Source organism: Eulemur rufifrons, chromosome 7 (genome assembly GCF_041146395.1).
Source record: "Eulemur rufifrons isolate Redbay chromosome 7, OSU_ERuf_1, whole genome shotgun sequence".
NCBI lineage: Eukaryota > Metazoa > Chordata > Mammalia > Primates > Lemuridae > Eulemur > Eulemur rufifrons.
Window position 1 is genome coordinate 159,028,222 of NC_090989.1, and position 19,724 is coordinate 159,047,945.

At 44.9% G+C, this 19,724-nt stretch overlaps 2 protein-coding genes across 2 annotated transcripts in view; one reads left to right on the forward strand and one right to left on the reverse strand.

Moving 5' to 3' along the window:
* CACNA2D3 (calcium voltage-gated channel auxiliary subunit alpha2delta 3) overlaps positions 1-19,724 on the forward strand; it is an 850,367-nt gene that overhangs the window by 710,582 nt on the left and 120,061 nt on the right. The gene's annotated exons all lie outside the window — the stretch shown is intronic.
* LRTM1 (leucine rich repeats and transmembrane domains 1) lies at positions 1,716-8,976 on the reverse strand. The gene is made up of 2 exons (XM_069473711.1): positions 8,377-8,976; positions 1,716-2,360 (listed from the first exon to the last, which is right to left on the reverse strand). Exons 1-2 carry the CDS (start codon positions 8,888-8,890, stop codon positions 1,927-1,929), a joined length of 948 nt encoding a protein of 315 aa, XP_069329812.1. The 5' UTR covers positions 8,891-8,976; the 3' UTR covers positions 1,716-1,926.

Consider the following 19,724-nt stretch of genomic DNA (forward strand, 5'->3'; position numbering starts at 1 on the left):
GCTCCAAAAAGATGGACCACCTTTAGCCTGTGGGTGTGTGGGGCCCACACTAATTATGAAGCACTGGGGCAGGTGTAGATTGCCTCTCTGATGATTAGAGGTGCGTTGGTGTGAGACCTGCACCGTAGGGTGTGATAGGCTCATCTGTCCATTTCCCTATGGTCTCCTTACACTGTTGGGCAAGGCTTAGGTTGCATCTGTCCCGTATACATCTGAACTTTCCATTCACATTCTAGTTAGAGAATGGACTACTGATTTAGGATCCAAACCAATTTTTACATGGCCTGAGGAAGTGAATATAGAGCCAGTACCCTGAATGGCAAATGTGTTTTATCCTTTGAACCAACTCCAATTGATTAGTTCTGGTTGCCGACAGTGCTCTCTTAAGAAGGCATCTGTGTTGCTCAGCTGGGAGGAGTGCTGGGATTGATTAGCGATGTCTGTCATGGCCTCTGGATGGACAGCTTGCCCTGTATTTGCCATGCTGTGTTTTTAACATGTCCATAACTCCTCTGTGCTCTCCTCCTCTGTCAGATGATTTTAATACTAACAGGTGACTAAGTATGAGCTGGGCCATGAGAGAGAACAGGTAGATTCCACTTTAAGAAAACCTAGCATGAGAAAATGCCAATTTACAAAATGCATAAATCTGGATCCAATTATTTCCATTACAGAAAGATTCCATGAAAGGTTCCTTTAAATAGCCAGCTCCCCTACTGCATTAAAATGATGATTCAATTTACAAAAATTCACTTTGCATGCAACTCTTCAAGACCATGTCTGTGGAGTAAAGCCAGCCACACCTGATTTTTTTTTAAACCACGGCCTAAATAATGTTCAGGATGGCTGCCGCCACCTATCTCGAGTCTCTTGGTAATTCCCGCTCTCTTCGGTCTTCCTTCTTCTTTGTTCCTACCCCAGAGTGTTGAGTAGACAATCTGGGTGGTGGTCAGCAGCTGCTGGCTTGCACCCTGACACGGCTGCGTTTCATTAGTGGGTAAACTGATTGCTCCAAGGATGTTTATGTGTGGGTGTGGTTGTACGAGTCTATGCACTCCGTGCGCTATGTCTGTAGATACAGATACACAAAAGTCATTATCTCGCTCTCAGCCCAACCTAAATTCATTCCTGCTGTGAGAGTTATAAATGGAAGTTTCCAATCCCTCGGTGGATATGGCCTTTTGGTAATATCTGCCCCAAATTCCGGCTCCCCATCCTCTTTGTGTTTGTTTATATGTTATTTACCCTTGTATCAGAAAACTTCCCCAGACTTTGGGCCTGAGTCCCATTATCCAGACGTGGAACCCTCCTCGTCCTCTGCAGCCTAGAAAGCCCCAAATGGTTTTCTGATTTAGAAAATTAAATATAATCTGACTCTTGCGGCAAGCTACGAAATTCCCAACCAACAGATGCTCCCATTAAATATATAACACACACAACATCTAAAAGTATCACCGATCTAGCACGGACTTGAATTATAGAGGCATTCAGTGCCCCTCGGGTAAGATCACTAGTCTCTTCCCAGCACTCAAAATTGGGCAGTTTTCCAGTGAACCACAAAGTTCCCAGGAATGCCGACTGGCATGTGCGTTTGAATTTCTGTTGCTCTGTGAAAGCAACTTAATCCAGGGAAGACTACCTGAAAGAGAGGGTATCTTCCCTGTCTCTGGGTATGGTCTTCCCCCACTTAGAATCACTGCAATAACTTCTCAGGCCCAGAGCACAAGTATCATCTCTATTTCATCTACGATATCTTAAAAATCTCAACATAAATTTATTCCCAGGAGCATTTTTTTTTTTTTTTTTTTTTACAGCCATGTCTTTTTTCTTTTTGGAAAAAGCAAAATGAAACAGTAACAGCAAACACATCAGCCCTACTCAGACACTTTCTGGCCCACAGTGATCAATTCTATTTGATGAAAGCTTTCAGGCTGGCGAGCTGTCGAATAGCTCTTTTCCCTCTGTCTTCCCAGGCTCGCTGGTTTGAGCCAAGCGTCCCCCGTGGTATTGGGCTGTAATAGCCGCATAGGTGCAGCCGTAGATGGCAGCCGCCAACATCATGAGACACAAGACCCCACACACCACCCCAGTGATGATGACAGTGCCAATGGCATGACGGAGGTTCACCGGCCTCGGCTTGGGTTTGAACTCACACCCCAGGGGGTCTCGTTCCCCGGAGCTGTGGTTCTCGGGGGGCCTCAGGACTGCCCCGTAGGCAGAGCTGGGCTGCTGAGTCTGCGGGGACCCCGGGTCAGGAGCAGGAGGAGGGCAGGGCTGGTACAGCTCATGAGGGATTTTGAGGAGGTCCTTTCCCTTCCAGGTGTCCGGTGACCTACAGATGACGCCATCCGTGATTCCCCCTTTGAAAAACAAAAGCAAAAGATGATAAGGGAGCCTTGACACGATGCCGTTCTAAAATCTTCAGCCTGCAAAAACTTAGGCAGATGGAATTTATGAAGTCCTTTTTTTTTTTCTGGAGTCAAAGAATTTAACAACCATATTTTATGATTTTAGGATTTTCTAAATTGGCTAAATGCTAAAAATGCCACACACTAAATTGGCAATTACTTATGACCAAGAATTCATTAGAAGCCAAGTTACCTTTACGTTCTATAAATGCTGAGGGGAAAACAGTGCAAAAGCCGAGGAGCAGGAACACCGCGGCCCCCAGCGAGGGCTCCATTGCCCACGGCGTTCCTGCCCCGCGCTCCCCTAACGAGCCCCACCACATAAGAAATCCTTTGTGCCAGGGCCCCCTTGAAAGTCGACGGGAAAAATAAAACAAATGTCCATTGTTGTGATGTTATGTGTTAATTACAAAGACTGTGTGTCTACCAACACTAGACAGGGATGCCAAACGGAGAGGTGGAGTGGTCCTTAGAGTGTTTTGTGTATCTGAGGGCTTGACAGCGCTGTTAGTTTAGTTCATGGGATTAAGTATAATTAACGTGTCTCCTCAGGCTGCGAAACATTTACCACTTTGAGTACTGAAATTTCCAACGGGTTATTAAACCCAGTTTCTATTCCCTGTAAGGTGCTTGATTTTCTCAGGTGTGTGGATGACTGTTGTTGGGGGCAGGGATCTAGGGGGTCAGCAGTTCTTTTCTAGAAAGAGCATCGGGCTGACGGAATTCATTCTAGCCTAGTTTGACCACCGATTTACTATTTGACTTTGGGGAAGTAAACTGACGATATTTTCTGCCATAAAAACATACCCAGCCCTCCCTGCTCCATCTCAGTTTCCCCCCTACACTCACTCTTTCTCTACTTCCTCCTCTCTGGGGTGTCTTGCGGCCTGGGGAGTGGGCAGGGTGGCCTGTGGCAGTGTCAGCCAGAAAGCCCCGTGACGGGGCAGAACTGCCTCACTTCTCCGGAGCTGCCGTCAAGACCTCCCCCAGGGTAGCTGCCATGACAGGCACGACTCCTAACAAAGTCATTACAGATTGGAGGTTCTTAGTACACACCATAGGTAAATTAGGAAATGATGATACCGGAAGGACAGTCATGGAGGTCGTCACTTCGACGTTATTGGCCCCTTCCGTTGCATAGCACTTTGGGGTTTGGGGAATGTTTTCGCATGTCTTCTGTCTAAGCCTCGTAAGACAAGTCCTAAGTGGCCCTGTAAGAAGATAGGGCCAATCTGCAGTGCCAGGATTATCTCGAGGCCCAGACACACCAGGACTAATGGCAACAGTAAAATTCAACCTATAACCTTTTTGCTGCCACTGCTTAAAACTGAGTCATCCACCACCTGAGTCTCATGGGCTTCTACTGGCTTCTTCTGCAATCCCTTGAGGCAAGAGTCCCAACTCTAAAGCAAAAGGTAAAAAAAAAAAAAAAAAAGTTCCCCCTTTTCTGAGCCACTGATTTTCATGAGGCCCAAGGTGTAGGGCAGCTGTTCCAGATGAGCCCAAGGTGCCACTGAGCTGTGCTGAGACCAAGGATCCCTCTGCTTCCAGCCATCAGAGCCTCCACCAGGGAGTTGGTTGCAGAGGCCAGAAAGACAGAAATGAAGCATGGGGCTTTGAGAAGCAGTAACAATGTTTAATCGGGCCAAAGAACATTGAGACTTCCACCAAGGGAAGAAAGGCCACCTGCTATGGCACAGGCAATTTCTTCAACTGACTTCTACCTAAACTGGGGTGGTTTACGTAATCACTCCAGGCTTAAGAAATATCTTTCTCTGATTCCAAACTCCCTGCCATATTAGGGTCGGAGCTACAGCCTTGGGACCCAGAGCCAAGGAAATGATCAGGCTGGAGCCTGGGACGTGGCTGGAAGGCAGAGGCTGTGGCTGCCAAGAGCTCCACGGCCTCTGTGCAGCTCCTCCTTAGCCAGGACTCACCTCCTGTCTCTCCACCACCGTGTTCTGGGCTGTGGCTCCCGAGGCCAATCTGCTGATTATAGCTTGAGGGTCCCAGTCCCTTCCAGATCTGTGTAAACTGACAATGCAGGAAGGTCCAGCTTGCCAAGCACTCATTGTTCTCTATCTGACCACTGGTAGCTCTTAACCTCTGTCTTGGGAAAAACTGGACTGAAAGCTTGAGTCTGCACTTTACTTAGCTGTGTAATTCTGGAAAGCTCCTTGGCCACACCGTGCCTCTGCTTGCTCATCTGGAAAGTGGGAGAGGGATTGCACTAGGGACTCATTTGGATAAAGTATGTCAAGCATTTGGCATAATACCTAGCCCAGAGGAAATGTTTACTAAAATTAGTTATTAGAATGAAGATGATTTGTTTACTTATGAAGAGAGAAAGAGAGGAATAATAATTATAAAATCTGTGGGCACGTTTTTGTGGAGGAGATATAATTATACATTCACGAAAGTACATCTTTAGTGAAGGCCCACAGGAAGACTAAATTTTCCCACTTTTTGTAGTCAGTATAGGGGCCATGTGACTGAGTTCTGTCCAGTGAAACCAACTGATGCCACTTCCAAGATACAATACCCCCAATGTAATCCTCCACGCACTTTGTTCCGTTTTGGTGAAGAGACCGCAAGATGAAGTTGGTGGCGTTACAAGCTGGAAGGGGCTTATATCCCTGAATAACTGCATGGAATGCAGACCTGCCTACATTTTCCTTAGACTCTGACATGAATGAACAACAGACTTTTATTGCATATATAACAGAAGTCTGGCGTTGTCTGTTATATCAATTAGCCTGCCCTAATAGCGTTAGTGTTTGCATTTGTTTATGTATTTTTTTAAAGAAGGTCTTTACTAATATCTGTTCCCTTATTTTGCCTGTATTTAATGCCTCCATAATCAGACTGTCTCCCATGTTTGGCATCTATTTGGGTTTTTTTCTGGTTATCTTGGAAAATCCAGGTCTTGTTACCCCAAATCAATTTTACCTTCCTCTGAAAAGAAGCTGTTATCTGCACTGCAGCTCTGCCATGAGTGACCCTTGAACTGCATCATCAAATCTGAGGACCAGATGGGGCCCCAAGAACTCTCTGGCTTGATATTGTCAATTTCCATCTTGTCACAATGAGCTAGTGAAGGTATTAATTTGCCCAAAGACCACAAGCAAGTTTGTGGCAGAGTAGGGGGAACTTTATCCCATCCCACGTTGTGTCTAGTGTCCTGGTCCTAGGAACTACCTTTTTTTCTTTCTTTCTTTCTTTCTTTCTTTTTTTTTTTTTGAGACAGAGTCCTACTCTGTTGCCCGGGCTAGAGTGAGTGCCATGGTGTCAGCCTAGCTCACAGCAACCTCAAACTCCTGGGCTCAAGCAATCCTTTTGCCTCAGCCTCCCGAGTAGCTGGGACTACAGGCCTGTGCCACCATGCCCAGCTAATTTTTTCTATATATTTTTAGTTGTCCAACTAATTTCTTTCTATATTTAGTAGAGACGAGGTTTCACTCTTGCTCAGGCTGGTCTCAAGCTTCTGAGCTCAAACAATCCACCTGCCTCGGCCTCCCAGGGTGCTAGGATCACAGGCGTGAGCCACCCTGCCCGGCTGGAACTACTTTTTTATTTTATCAATGAGTGCCATGTGCACTGTCTAGGGGATGGACACGTTTGAAGCTCTGACTCAGAGTGGGGGGGGGGCAAGGGCAATATACATAACCTAAACTTTTGTACCGCCACAATATGCTGAAATAAGAATAAAAAAATAAAAAAGAAGTGTTCTTTTTTGGTGAAGACTGTCTTTCTATGATGGTCTGGCTTATGTTTGTGATTTAATCCAGAAGACAATAGCTCAAGTCGCTTCACCTCCAGATGTAAGAGCTTTACTTGCAACCTCTTATAAGGAAGAGGTTGCCACATTCTGTGGCTCCTGTCTTAGGTTAATTTGAACATTGGCTGGTTAGTAATATGTTATTTGCTATTATATGGTTGAGAAGGATTCTTAATTCAACATTATATATTTGAACCCATGTTGTACCCTAACCTGCTTCCCTCTGAGACCTCCTGCAGCCATCCAGACTCTGTTGATTCCCTGATTCACATGTGTAGCTCCGATGTCTTCCTGAGCTGCAGTCTTCAGTATATAACCTCAGGCTTAACTGCTCCCCTAGGATGTGTAAAGCCCTCTCAGACAGGATACACCCCAACTGAAGTCTTGACTGGCCACCCCTCATCCACTTTCTCCACTCCCCAGTCTGCCCCTGATCAGCTAAAGGCATCACCATTTGTCTGGTTACCACGCAAGACAAAACAAATAGAATTTCCCATAATTATCCCCCTTCTTCATTTTCCACTCCAACCTGTTAGCAATTTCTATCAGTTCAGTATTCCAGATATCTCCCAAAGTTGACCTCTTCTCCCCACCCTCATCTCTTTGCTGGTTGACTGAAATCCCTTCTCCCTGCTTCTTCCACAGCCTTTGGTCAGCTCTCCCAAGAGTCACCAGAGTGACCTTTCAAATTGTGATCAGATCATAGGGTTCCCCTGATGGAAACTCTTCGAGAGCTTTCCATCTCAGTTGGAATAAAGTCCAGACATCCTGGGCTGTCCTGCATGCTCCCGCCTGACTTGGCCCCTGAGCACCTGTTTGGCCTTGTCTCAGTCCACGCTCTCCTCCCTCCCTGTGTCCAGCCACTCTGCTGTCCCTTTTTTTGCCCCACAGTGAAGCCAAGCTTCCTCCCTCACCAGGCCCTTTGCACTTGCTGTCCTCTACCCCAATCCTCTCCTGGCTCATCCCCCCTCATTGTTTAGCTTCTGCTCACCCATGTCACCTCCTTGGAGGGGCCCTCCCTATTTATCCTACCTAAAATGGGACCCCATTCTATCCCTCCCTCTCTCCTTCCCCTGCCTCATTGTCTAAGCACCAACTGCTATCTGAGCATCTTTATTTATCATCTTATTTAACTTGTTTCTGCTGCCAGAATGGAACCTCCATGGTGGTTAGGACCTTCTTGTTTACTGCACTCTTCTCAGTGCCTGGCATGTAAAAGGCACCCACTGTAGGAATGAATGAATGATGCTGAGAGACAGGAGAAGAGAAGCACTGCGAGATAGAGCAAAGAATGTAGGGCCAAGACCAAAAACCATGCATTCTTTTCTCATCTGGGCTTCTAATCTGTGATCTTGGGCAAGTCACTGAACCTCTCTGGGCCTCCATTGACCATTGATGACAGGGTCGGCAAACTTTTCTATAAAGGTCCAGAGAGTAACTATTGTAATCTTTGCCATACACTCTCTGTAATAACTTTGCCCTTACCGGGCAAGGCAGCAACTCAGTATGTAATGAACAGGCATGGCTGTGTTCCAATAAAATTTCATTTATAAAAACAATAGGTAGGCTGGATTTGGCCCTTGGGCTGAGGTTTGCTAACCCCTGTGTGATTTCCAGAACCCTTCTTTAATATTCTGGGATCTCTTGCTTTGCTTTTGGCATCAGGTTAAAGAAATTAATAGGTAACTTCAGAGAGAGGCCCTATTGCAACCAATTTCAATAACAGTTGTATTTGCTAAAGCGGAAGGGGTAATCTTAGGGAAGATTTATAGCTGTCAAAGAGAGAAAAATATTCCAAGGAAAGATAGCCATGCCTCCAATTGGATCACACTTGAAAATTAGAGTTTGGTGCCATTTGGGGGTTGAGCAGTTTGTTATTCGAGTAGCGATTGAATTTTCTCTTCCTTAAAGGCATATTCCCAGATAAGTAACTTCATGTTGTATTAATTAAACAAATGGAAAGTTATCTCTATGCATCATATCTGCAGATGAATTTAAATACTCGAATTTTTAAACACCTTCTAATGACCCACTTGCCTCTTTTGCCATACCATGAAATGACATCAGTGTGAAAAAGCCTAAGTCCACCCCTTGCATACTCCTCAACATTCCTTCTAATGCAGAGAACAGAGGAGGTTCGTCCTGGGCTGCTCACACACAGATGGGGGTTTCCAAACACGCATTACTGACCTTTATAGATAAATTTCTCCAGCCAGAGTTTAAGACCATGCAAGTGGCAATTGCATTTCCAGAGATTGTCCTTGAGAAATAAAAGCCTCACACTGGGCATGGATTCTAGGAGTGCTCCATCAAGCTGCTGAAGCTGGTTTTGTTGAACTGCAAATATGGTTAGGTTCTCCCAAGGCTCGCCCAGGGATGTGGGAAGGTGGCTTATGTTGTTTGATGACAAATCAAGCTCCCTCAGCTGGGGGAGGGAACGGAAGAGTCTGCTTTCCAGGGAAAGCAAAGAATTCTGGGTTAAATTTAAAACCTGTAAGTGCTGAAGTCCATCGAAAGCTTGGAGGGCCAGAGTTGAAAGGGAATTGTTGGACAAGTTTAAGGTGGTGAGCCATGGCACTGACGTAAATGCAAAAGCAGGAAGCTGGTGTATCTGGTTGTCTTGTAAGTGCAGCGTTCTAGTCTGAGGAGGTAAATCGGAAGGGATTTCAGCCAGACCCTGCCGACTGCAGTCTACAAAATCCATAGACGAGTGACAGCGGCACTTGTCTGGGCAGCCGCGTACCACCTGGAGTAGGACAATCACTCTTGAAAGCAGGAGCAGTTCACCTACAACAAACAGAAAGAAATAGGGGTTGGAAAGAGTTTGTGAGACGTGGTAGCAGTAATTTTTCCCCATTGAAGTCACAGGCAATGTGATTCTGAGCTCACCATCTTTAGTAGTGTCGGGCTGGACTGAGTACATCCCCCGTGTCAATAATTATTGCAGTCTCTGTGCTGACTATTGGTGGAAGCCTTGGGAAGGGTACTTTCTCAGTGCCTCAGTAACCAAACGACGGAAGACGTAGGGTATCCAATAGGAAGGTGAAAGAAATCTTTTGGGGGCCACATGCCCTTTGTAGAGTACAGCAGAATTATTTGGGGCCAGACATGTAGAAGAGTGATAGGGGAGTTCAGAGGTTCTCATTTTTTAAAAGTATGCTCCAGAGCGGCACTGTCCGGTGAAACTTTTGCATGACGATGGAAATGTTCTATATCTGCTGTCCGATGTGAGAGCCACTAGCCACGTGTGGCTACTGAACTCTTGAAATGCAACTATGACAACCAAGAAACCACATTTTTGTTTGTGTTTAATTTCAATTAATTAAAATTTAAATAGGCACATGTGGCTAATGGTTACTCTATTGGATAAGGCAGGTCTAAAACATTCCTGTAAATTGATGTCCATCTTTACAGGTATAATTCCATGAATGGTGATTGTCTCTGATGCTTTTGTATTCAAGAGATTTTTAAAATACAGAAGACATTAATCTTAGTATAATAAACACACACGTTCCTATAACACTTCTGCAAGTCATTCACAGGTTATCATAATTCCTTCATTTTTTTCTTATAACTCAAAGAAGCAATTCTTTACTTAGGCAGTTGAACACCCTTTGATTAGTGCCCAACTCATGTTTTCCAACCGAGCTCCCTTTACCCCCACCATGACTGATGTGGCCCTCCAGACATTTAGAAATAATGTTAGTGATGATAACAACAGCAAATAACCATGTATTGATAGCATGCATTTTGAGCCAGGTACCACTCTAAGTGCTTTATACATATATATTAATCCTCATAACCTTATTAATATGATTCTATTATTATCCCCATCTGAAAGGTGAGGAAACTAGGCACAGAAAAGCTGAATCACTTGTCCAAGTTCACACAGATACTAAGTAGTACAGCTGTGATTGGAACCCAGGCTGTCTGCCTCCAGGGTCTGTCGGTTCTTATCCACCGTGCTCCACTGCCTGTCAAATATTCTCTTCTCTCTTTCACACACACACGCACACACACGTGCACACATGGTTTTGCCTAGCAGTTTTTATAATGTAACGTAAATACACTCATCAGCGTCTCATTCTGCAATTTGCTGTATTCTCTCAAAACTTATCTATCCACATGGAGACATAGCAAGCTAATTCATTCCTTTTAACTGCTGTAGAGTATTCCATGATGGGACCAGGCTACATCTAATATTTAATCCAGCTCCTTACTGAGGGGCAGTTGAGCTGTTCTAGTTGTTTTATTCATTACAATGGAGCTGCGAAGAGCATCCTTGTGCAGACCACCTTGTCTGCTCAGGAACATGGGAGAGGGCCTCTGGCATCAAGAAGAATTTCCTTGGAGTGCTCAGAGAGGATGTTGAGTTTACATTTCTTAGATACTGCTAGTACATTCTCCAAAGTAGTGATATAACCATCCCTTCTTTTTTCCTGAGACTTGAATTTCAAAATATGGCAAACATCTGACAAAGGCATCTTGTTAAATTGGTAGATGAATTCACAAGGTCACACAATGATATTCAAAACTCAAAATAGTTATCTACTCACAATGAAAGCCCTTGAAAGAGGTTTTTTGTTTGCTTGCTTGCTTGCTTTTGGCCTTACAGAGAGAAGTGTGCAGTGTGGCTGTCAAATGCATCTGAGCCTGCTTCCCTTTGTTCTTGAATTCTCTACTGATGCTAACAGTGCTGTAGGGCCATCGGGAAGATGTTTGGAGAGCCTTCTGACGGAGATTCTTCTCAGTTTAATTTAGTTCAAGGGATGCAGAACATCACAGTCCCTTTCCCCTTTCCAAAATATAAAAGAGCAAAACCCTTGTTTTCCTGTCTATAATTTTGCAAATAATCTAAATGACTCCTTTCAAAGCCAAAACGTCTTAATGAACCGACACCCCTCGCCTTTAGCTGTGGGGCTCAAGCATTAATTTAGTTGCAGAAAATCAATTCTTAAACCAGAGAACCATGTTTCCCACAGAATCCACTAATCTATTAATGAAAGGCTTGTCTTTCTGAGATTGTAGCCAATTTGTTCGGTCTCTCTTTGGTTCCACGCCCCTCACAAGGGAATGATATATGAACTCCACCTCCAAGCACCACGTTTGCTAGGAAGTGGCCCGTGACATGCCAACTGCATACCCACATCATGGCTGCACACATCTGTCTCCACCCCCTTCCTCTGCACACGACATGGCAAAAACATCCATCTTCCCATAGAGAGGCATTTTTCACGTCTCTCCAGTCTTTTAAGAAGGATGACTTGAAAATAGATTTTCCACAGACCCCTTTCTGGGCGGGACCCCATCCCTCTCCCAGAGGAGAACTCTTTGGAGGGGCACGGACCACGGCTCACCTTTCATGACTGGGTCTCCACAGGCGTCCTTGTGACCGCGTCACCCTCCTTTATTGACGAGCCGATCAACAAACCGAGGGCATGACAAACTTGGAGCCCTGCTTTTCATTCCCTTTTTCTGAATCCTGCTTGCACTTCTCTTCAATGCCGAAAACAGTTGTTGCTTTCAAAGGGCCGTGTATTTAAGCAGTCCTTCCCCTTGTCTCCATCTGGCCGGGCCGGTTTCCATAAGAGGATCTTTGGATTGTGCCCCCTTTTTATTTCTTAAAGTAGTGGCCTCCCTGAGCTCACCCTGCCTTTCCCATCCAGACGACGAGCCACATAAAGAGTGTTTGTCAAACCCCGGTGAACAGCTGTAGCATTCAAACATGACCCCGGTGGCTCGGCCTTTTTGATTATTTAATCTGCTTGAAGTCCAGGGCACCAAAATAACACTGCCTTCTTAATCCGGCCGTGGCTCCTGAATTCCGTTGACTTATTAACCATGCTGTGTTAACCCTCGTCGGGCTGGGGGATGCTGGGTGAGGATCCTCAACCTGGGGGTCCTGCAGCAGAGGCCGCAGAGAGTGATGAGGACAAATTGGCCGGCTGGAGGCTGCCACGGTTCGCACAGTCCACTTCTTTGGCCATCGGAGGCTTATCCAGCCAACATCCATGGGGATTAGCTGTGTTGACAGGGTCGTGATGGCCTGAAATTCATAGCCATGGTTTCCTTTAGTGGCCATCACAAGCTTCTTTCTGGGGCCACGAATACTTCTCAGCTGCCTGCTTGCTTGTTCGCTCCTTACCCCACCCCCACGCCCGTCCAACTGACCTTTCGGTGAGCGTGACTTTAGAAATACTTCTCAATCTTTCATCCTTTCCCTGATGCGGAGGTCCTGGCCCTTTCCTCATTTTTCACATATAAAACAATAAAGCCGCCCCCGTGAGCATCGGGCGTCAGTGAACTGTGACTGTTCTCTAATTGAAGCTGTTGGGAACTTTCCCACCGGGGACCAAAACGGTTTCTTTGAATGTGCAAATCCCCTGTCATTTGCTGAGATGGGGTTTCGATGCCTGGTGCTGCCCTTCTATGACACGCCAAAATGCTCCACATGCCCATGGTGACTCTGTGCAAGGTAAAAGCCTTGCTTTTATGGAGCCGGTGTGAACTGCAGTCGCTGGCCTCCGGCAGTGTAATTCAGCCGTTGAGTGTGGGCTCTGGAATCAGATGGGTCTGGATTTGAATTTCAGCTCCATCATGGCTCTGTCTCTGGGCAAGTGACTTGCCCACGCGGAGCCCCATCTCTAACGTGGGGATAACGGTAGTCCTTACTTCACCAGCCTGTGCTCGGGGTTAGATATGGCAAGACATGTCTTGGCCCAGCAAGTCTTCATACATGTTCACAGTCAGCCATGTGTGCTGCAGCATTTGAAGGGCAACCTTGACCTGAAAGCAGGAGGGAGGTCCTGAGGGAGGGCCATGAAGGCTGGCCTCTCGTGCCACTCTGCCAGTACAGGGGGAAGAGGCTCCTTGCAAATGAAAGTTGAAGAATTGGATTTTCAATAGTCTTTTGTGCTTTGGGGACCCCTTCCTCCTTTGGCCAAGCCCCTTCCCACCCATGGAAGCCAGGATACTCTTCCTGCTCCTTCCTGAAAGTCTGCTGTACCCAGCCTGCCATGATTTGTTCTTCTCTCCAACATTTTTTGAGCATCACAGATGCAGTGGGCAAAAGTCATGTGTAGGTGATGAAGTAGGTCATGTGAATGGTTTCTTCCCTCCTTCCTATTTCTGTTTTTCAGGTGCACAGAATTTAATGATCATTTCTTTCTTTCTTTTTTTTTTTTTGAGACAGAGTCTCACTCTGTTGCCCAGGCTAGAGTGAGTGCCGTGGCATCAGCCTAGCTCACAGCAACCTCAAACTCCTGAGCGAAAGCGATCCTCCTGTCTCAGCCTCCCGAGTAGCTGGGACTACAGGCATGCACCACCATGCCCGGCTAATTTTTATATATATATATATTTTTAGCTGTCCATATCATTTCTTTCTATTTTTAGTAGAGATAGGATCTCGCTCTTGCTCAGGCTGGTCTCGAACTCCTGAACTCAAACGATCCGCCCACCTCGGCCTTCCAGAGTGCTAGGATTACAGGCGTGAGCCACCGTACCCGGCCCAAAATGATCATTTCTTGATGACACATGACCATCAGTGACCCATGTGTAGCATTCAGCCATTAATTCTTCATATCATAACAAACACCTGTGAACCTACTGCTCTCTCTAAGAACTAGAAAGTTACCAATAACTCATATCTACCTGTGGGCATCTCTTTCCCAGGGGTCAGAAAACATTTTTTGTGAAGGTCAGATGGTAAATATTTTAGATGTTAAGGACCGTACAGTCTTTGTTGCAACTTCTCACCTCTACAGTTGTGTGAAAACACCCAAGGGCAATACCTCAACCAATGGTGTGTCTGTGCTCCACTCCAATAAATCTTTATGTATAAGAGCAGGTGGAGGACTGGATTGGCCCATGGGCTGTGGTCTGCAAACCCTGCACTATCCTGTCCTCTGGCCACGGCCATCTCTATTCCACCCGTCTACCTGTCTGTCACCCACCCCCAACTCTCACCACCCAGCCAAATTATCCCCTCTCCTGTCTCCTTATCTATTACATGAGAGCATTGCGTAGGATGACCTTTAGGGTCTAAAACCTTATCATTCTGGTCAAAAAGCATAATGGGCTTGAAAGGAACTGGACTTACTTACTTGAGGGGGGCTTCAACAGAAAGAATGTGAAAGTCTCTTTTGGTTATAGTGGAGCAAGACCAACTGGGGTACAGGTCTCTTAGGCCCAGAGGCCTGAAAAAGATGACTCTCTGGCAGCATATTTGGGCATGGGAGGCCAGGACACCTGCAGGGTCCTGTAGGCTGTCAGGGCCAGCTCTGGTTAGAGCCAGGCTGTGTGGCTTAGTGAGGAAGCACACTTTTATGCTGCTTATGCCCTAAAGCTGTGTGACCTTGGGCAAATCCCAGGCTCTCTGAGTCTCAGCTTCATATCTGTAGAATGTAGATGATACCTGCCTCACAGGATCAAGTGATATTTGCAAAGTGCATGGCACAGGTCTGGTAGAGCAAATGATCAAAAGCAGCATCTCCTATAGCAGTGTGCAATTATAGACCTCAAAGAGTCTGAGCTGGCTGCTCCCATCTAAAACACGAATGCCCAAGAAGCCCCACAGCGGATGGGTTCCTGGGAGCAGCTGCTTACAGCCTAAGGGGATTCTTTGGTTCTGTTTGACTCCTGCTGACTCTAACTGGCAGTTAAAAGATGGGCAGTGCGCACATGGGCTGGAAGGCTCCCAGACATGTTGAAGGACTTTGGTTGCAAAAGCTGATTGATTTATTCCATCTGACCTCGGCCAAGAGAACAAAGGGAGGGTGTGTGAAATGCATGCTAATGCAGGCAGAGCCTTCTCTCTCCCTCCCTCCCTTGGTGAGCCAGAGCCCAAAGGTGGCAAGACAACTATAAAGAGTAACCGAGGAGAGACGCTAAATGTCAGCTCAGGCCAAAGCCACTCCCTAGAAGAGAGGACTACACTGGGAGGGGGCTCCTGGCACCACGACCTAGTAGGACCCCAGTTTCCCACATGGGAACTGGCTTCAGATACACCCTCGGAGTAATATTGTGGTTATCATCACATGGAGGTTTCAAGAATTTCCCAGCTTCTAAGATGTACTCTTTTGACCATTTTAAGTCAGAATGTTTTGTGATATTTTAAGTAGATCTATTTACCATTTCACTGCTTTTGAATAAAAAAAAAATTCAACAATTATTAACCCTTAAAATCGATAGTGTCTTGAAACCCAGCATGTGATAACTCTTTCTCCCAGGCCATATTATACAGCTGTTTAAAAAGAATAAGTTAGAACTAAACATACCCATCTGGGATGATATTCATAATAAAATTGTTAAGTGAAAAAAAGCAATTTGAATAGCAAGTATGTGATATTATCCATTCATATTGCAAAAAAAAAAAAAAGTTATAGGAGGAATTAACCCTGCAAATGTGCATTGGTTTGTCTAAAGATGGACTCAGTAGGGAAGGGCAATCCCCAAACTGGTAATAATGATTACTTAGGGGAGGGTGGGTCTAATTTAAGAAAACGAATAGAAAATTAACTTTTTCTTCTGTATATTCAACCTACTACAACAAACATATTATGTCTATTTAAGTAGCTGGTAGAGACACATTTCATTTACTGGAAAATTTGAGATGGCTTAGCCTCTAGTGACTAGCTGAGTTATATGTGTAAATATAGCAGGCCTAGAGTTTTTCTCCTCTCACGCCAAGGGGATTAGCCCCAAAGGTAACCTCTGTCTTTCTCTGCCACAGTGTCTCTGTGTGTGACAAAACCTCATAACAAACATGAGCATTTGTCCCACCGTTAACATCTACTTTGGTAAAATCATGGCCCAGTGCTCCTCCATCCCTGTTGGCAGGCTCCTGTCCAAAGCATGTGCTGTGGTGATCTGATGCCAGGGGAGGCAGCCAGGCCCGGTGACAGCTGCAGCTCTGGAGAGTGGGAAGGAGGCCCTTGGCACCACAAATCCATGCAGAAATTTCATTTGGTTATGGAGGAAATTTGGCATGAGGCGGCATGTGGATAATAGTGAAAATATTTCCCTAGGAATTGTGGGTGACAAAATGGCATCCACGTATAAAGTTTATACACAGCTATTTAAAGCTTCAGTATTATCTTCCATTTTTCCTTGTTCTTTCCCTTCGTCCCTCCCTCCCTTCCTTCTTTCCTTCCTTCCTCTCTCCCTCCCTCTTTCCTTCTTGCTTCCTGTCTTCCTCTCTCTCTAGATCTCTCTCTTTGGACTTGTTATCTTGTAAGACATATAGCAAGAACACTAGGAATATATTTTGAAATGACAATCCTATCAATCATTTATTTAGTGCTTACCATGGGCCAGGTATTGCTAAAGATTTGTATTGCTAAAGATTTGCTAGCCATTGTCACAAATAAACCCCAAATCTCAGTAGTTTAACACAACAGCTTATTTATTGCTCTTGTCACAATCTAGTTCAGGTTGGCAGGGTGCTGGGCTCTGTGCAGTCATTCAGGGACCCAAGCTTCTTCTCTCTTGGGGCTGTGTCCTCCTCTTGGTTCTCAGAGCCCTCTCCATTGGCTGGCCGAGGGAGGAAGAAAATGAAGATGAGGCAAGGGCCGGGCCAGGGAAAGGTGCAACACTTCTGTTCACATTCCATTGGCCAGAATGAAGTCATGTGACCATATCTAACAGCAAGGGAGGCTGGGAAATGTAGTCTAGCAGTGTGCCTTGGAAGAAGAGTAGAATAGCTGTTGGAGATCATTTGCAGTCTCTGCCTGCACATTTTATTTGCTTTATCTTACTTAAAAGTAACAACCTCTCTAGTTTCTAAACTTCAAATAACCTCTTTTGTTTCTTCCCATAATTTCTACAATACCCACATAGTAGGTTCATTAAATAAATGTTGAATGAATGAATTAGGGTCTTACTATAACTTTTGATATCGGTTACAAAACTGAGGCACAGAGAAGTTAAGGAACAGTTTACTACATATTAATATCTGTGTTTAATCTCGTTTTAGCAGGCTTCGAGTTGTCTGATAAAATTAGTGGATTAGTGGATCTCAAATAAAATCAGTAGAATAGTGGCTTTGAAATGTGTGCCTTCAGCCTCCCTAAAGCTAAGAAAGACAGTGGCCAAAATGTTTGAAACTGCTTTTCAGCATCCACATGGCCACAGGGCCCGGGACTGAGCTAGGTTCTGTGGGGACTAGAAAAAACAGAGCATGCTAGGTCTTAACCCTCAAAAAGCTTACCAATCTGTAGGATGCTATTTCTCAATCTGTGTTTATTATGTCATAGTTGATGCTAATCTTCTCATCACCTCGAACCTGTTGCCCCTGAGAAGATTGCACGTGATTTTGTTTGAATGAGGTAGGATTTCCCTAACATTGTCCGACACTCAGGGAACCAACTCTCAGAAGTCCTTGCTGGGAACTTCAGATGGTGGCAGAGGCAGACCTAGATGGGTCCATCCTCCTTGCACTGTCAGTTTTAGAGGACATACAGACTTCCCGTTCCAATATCTTCCCAACTTCAGCCTTCCAGCACTTGGTTTTCCTGCACACAGGAAGTATGTGAAGATAAAGATGCATTTCAGATAAGTATGATTAAAGGTAATTAGTGAGCTCATGTGGCTGGGGGAGTAAACATAGACAGATGCTGGTTGACATGGGCCTAATGAAAGAAAGAAAAGGATCAAGAAACATGGCAGCTTAGGAAGCCTGGCCAAGGCCTCACGCTGACACGTTGTTTTACTTAGATCTTTTGATTGGCTACTTTTGTCCCTACCCCAAGAATATAAATTGGAATCAAATTCATGTTCATGTTTGATTGTTTACTCATGTTACACATAAAATGAGTGTTTTGTGCAGTTCCTCTTGGTGAAGTTTTATTTGCTTTTGTACTTTTATTACAACATGATAGTCCAGTTTCTGTAATAGATTACAATGTATGTTTCATATTTTTAAGTTATAGCTTAGTGTATGTATATTGTGATGCAATAAGGAGTCTTTTTTGCTTTTTTTCTCTTTGAGGTTTGCTTGCTATTAGTTCTTTGGTACACATAGCTTGAAAATGTTCTGGAAAACACAATTGTCTTAAGCAAGACTTAGATTGTAATCTACCAATTATACATCCTAAACTTTTAGGAATCCCTTTTGTGGATCCAGCTTCATCTGTCCTACCGTTTCATTTTAGAATAGTGTCCCTGCTGTACACATGGAGTCTGGAGTGAAACCATCTAGGCTCAAATGCTGCCTCCAACATTTACTGACTGTGTGACCTTGAATGAGTTATTTAACCTTTCTGATTTTCCATTTCATCATCTGTGCAAAGAAACCCAGTTCACAGATTTGTGGGGAGGGTTAAACAATTTCTTAAACTGTAAGAATCTTAGCAAAAATAAGGTGCCATGGCACATAGCAATGTATATTAGATAGTATCCTCTCTACTATTGTGTCTGTATGACATGTAGCGACTAGACATTTAGACTGTATCTGCTTGAACTAGTCTGTTTGGAACAAAAACAAGTGAGTTTAATGCAAAGGAGCATCTTGCCTGTGGATAGAGTGCACCATCTTTTTGGATTATAAAGCATGTGTTTAAGTGTGTTTGCCTAGGATCAAAGGCAATCTCAGTGAATTTGTGCTCTGCATATCTCTTCTTGTCATCAAAATAGCTCCACAAACAGGAAATTTTCTTGTTAGTGTCACGGGACTATAATCTTCATATGGGACATTTGTTAGTAAAACAAAGTCCCTGCCTTGACTTTGCTGCAGCCTTGTTGGATTTATAATGGGTGGCTTCCCATTCTGGAGCAATTGTGATGATCTCATCCTTTCGTTTAATTCAAGAATCCCAGGTTGGGTCACCTACTATGTGCCTGTGCTGTTATTTTTTAAGGTTTCCCTGCTGTTCTTTCCTCCAGTCAGTCCCTGGTGGGAGGCCCTTTTCCCCATCCTTGCATAATTAGGGAAAGCATGTAGTCATCTCCCCGGGGCCGCTTAGCTTTCATCATGAAGCATGACTATCAGACTTTCGAGGCTGATAGGAGTGGAAACATTTGTGTTCAACAAGCAGGCTCCTTCATGTGTTGTCAACATTTCGTTTGTGATTCTAATGAGGGCTGAGGAGAAAATAAACTCAGTGTACTGCTCTCTCTGCTAGAGCTGATGTTTATAACTTCCTCTCCATGGCCTCGAGGTGCTCCTGCAATGAGGGCATTTGGAAATGCAGCTTGCACGGGGCTGCTGCGTGTGTGACGAGGAGCGAAAATGGTTAGATCCGCTGAGACATTCCTGCGGGGGAGCAGGGTGGGCAGTGACTTCTTAGGGACTGGCATTTCCCCACTTATCGGTGCTTTCAGTTTCTCCTGAAGGTGGAAACACCCTTATATAAAAATAAGGTATACTACAGGGACTCCTTTGTTGTGTATTATTTCTTTGTTAAAGAAGCATCTACTGAGTTTTCCTTACCTGCAAAGCTCTGTGTTTGGGGATATTATGGGCACCCAAATAAAATACAACTGTATAAATGGACTACAGTCCAGAAAGGAGACAGACATGCATCACACAGCCATACAAATAC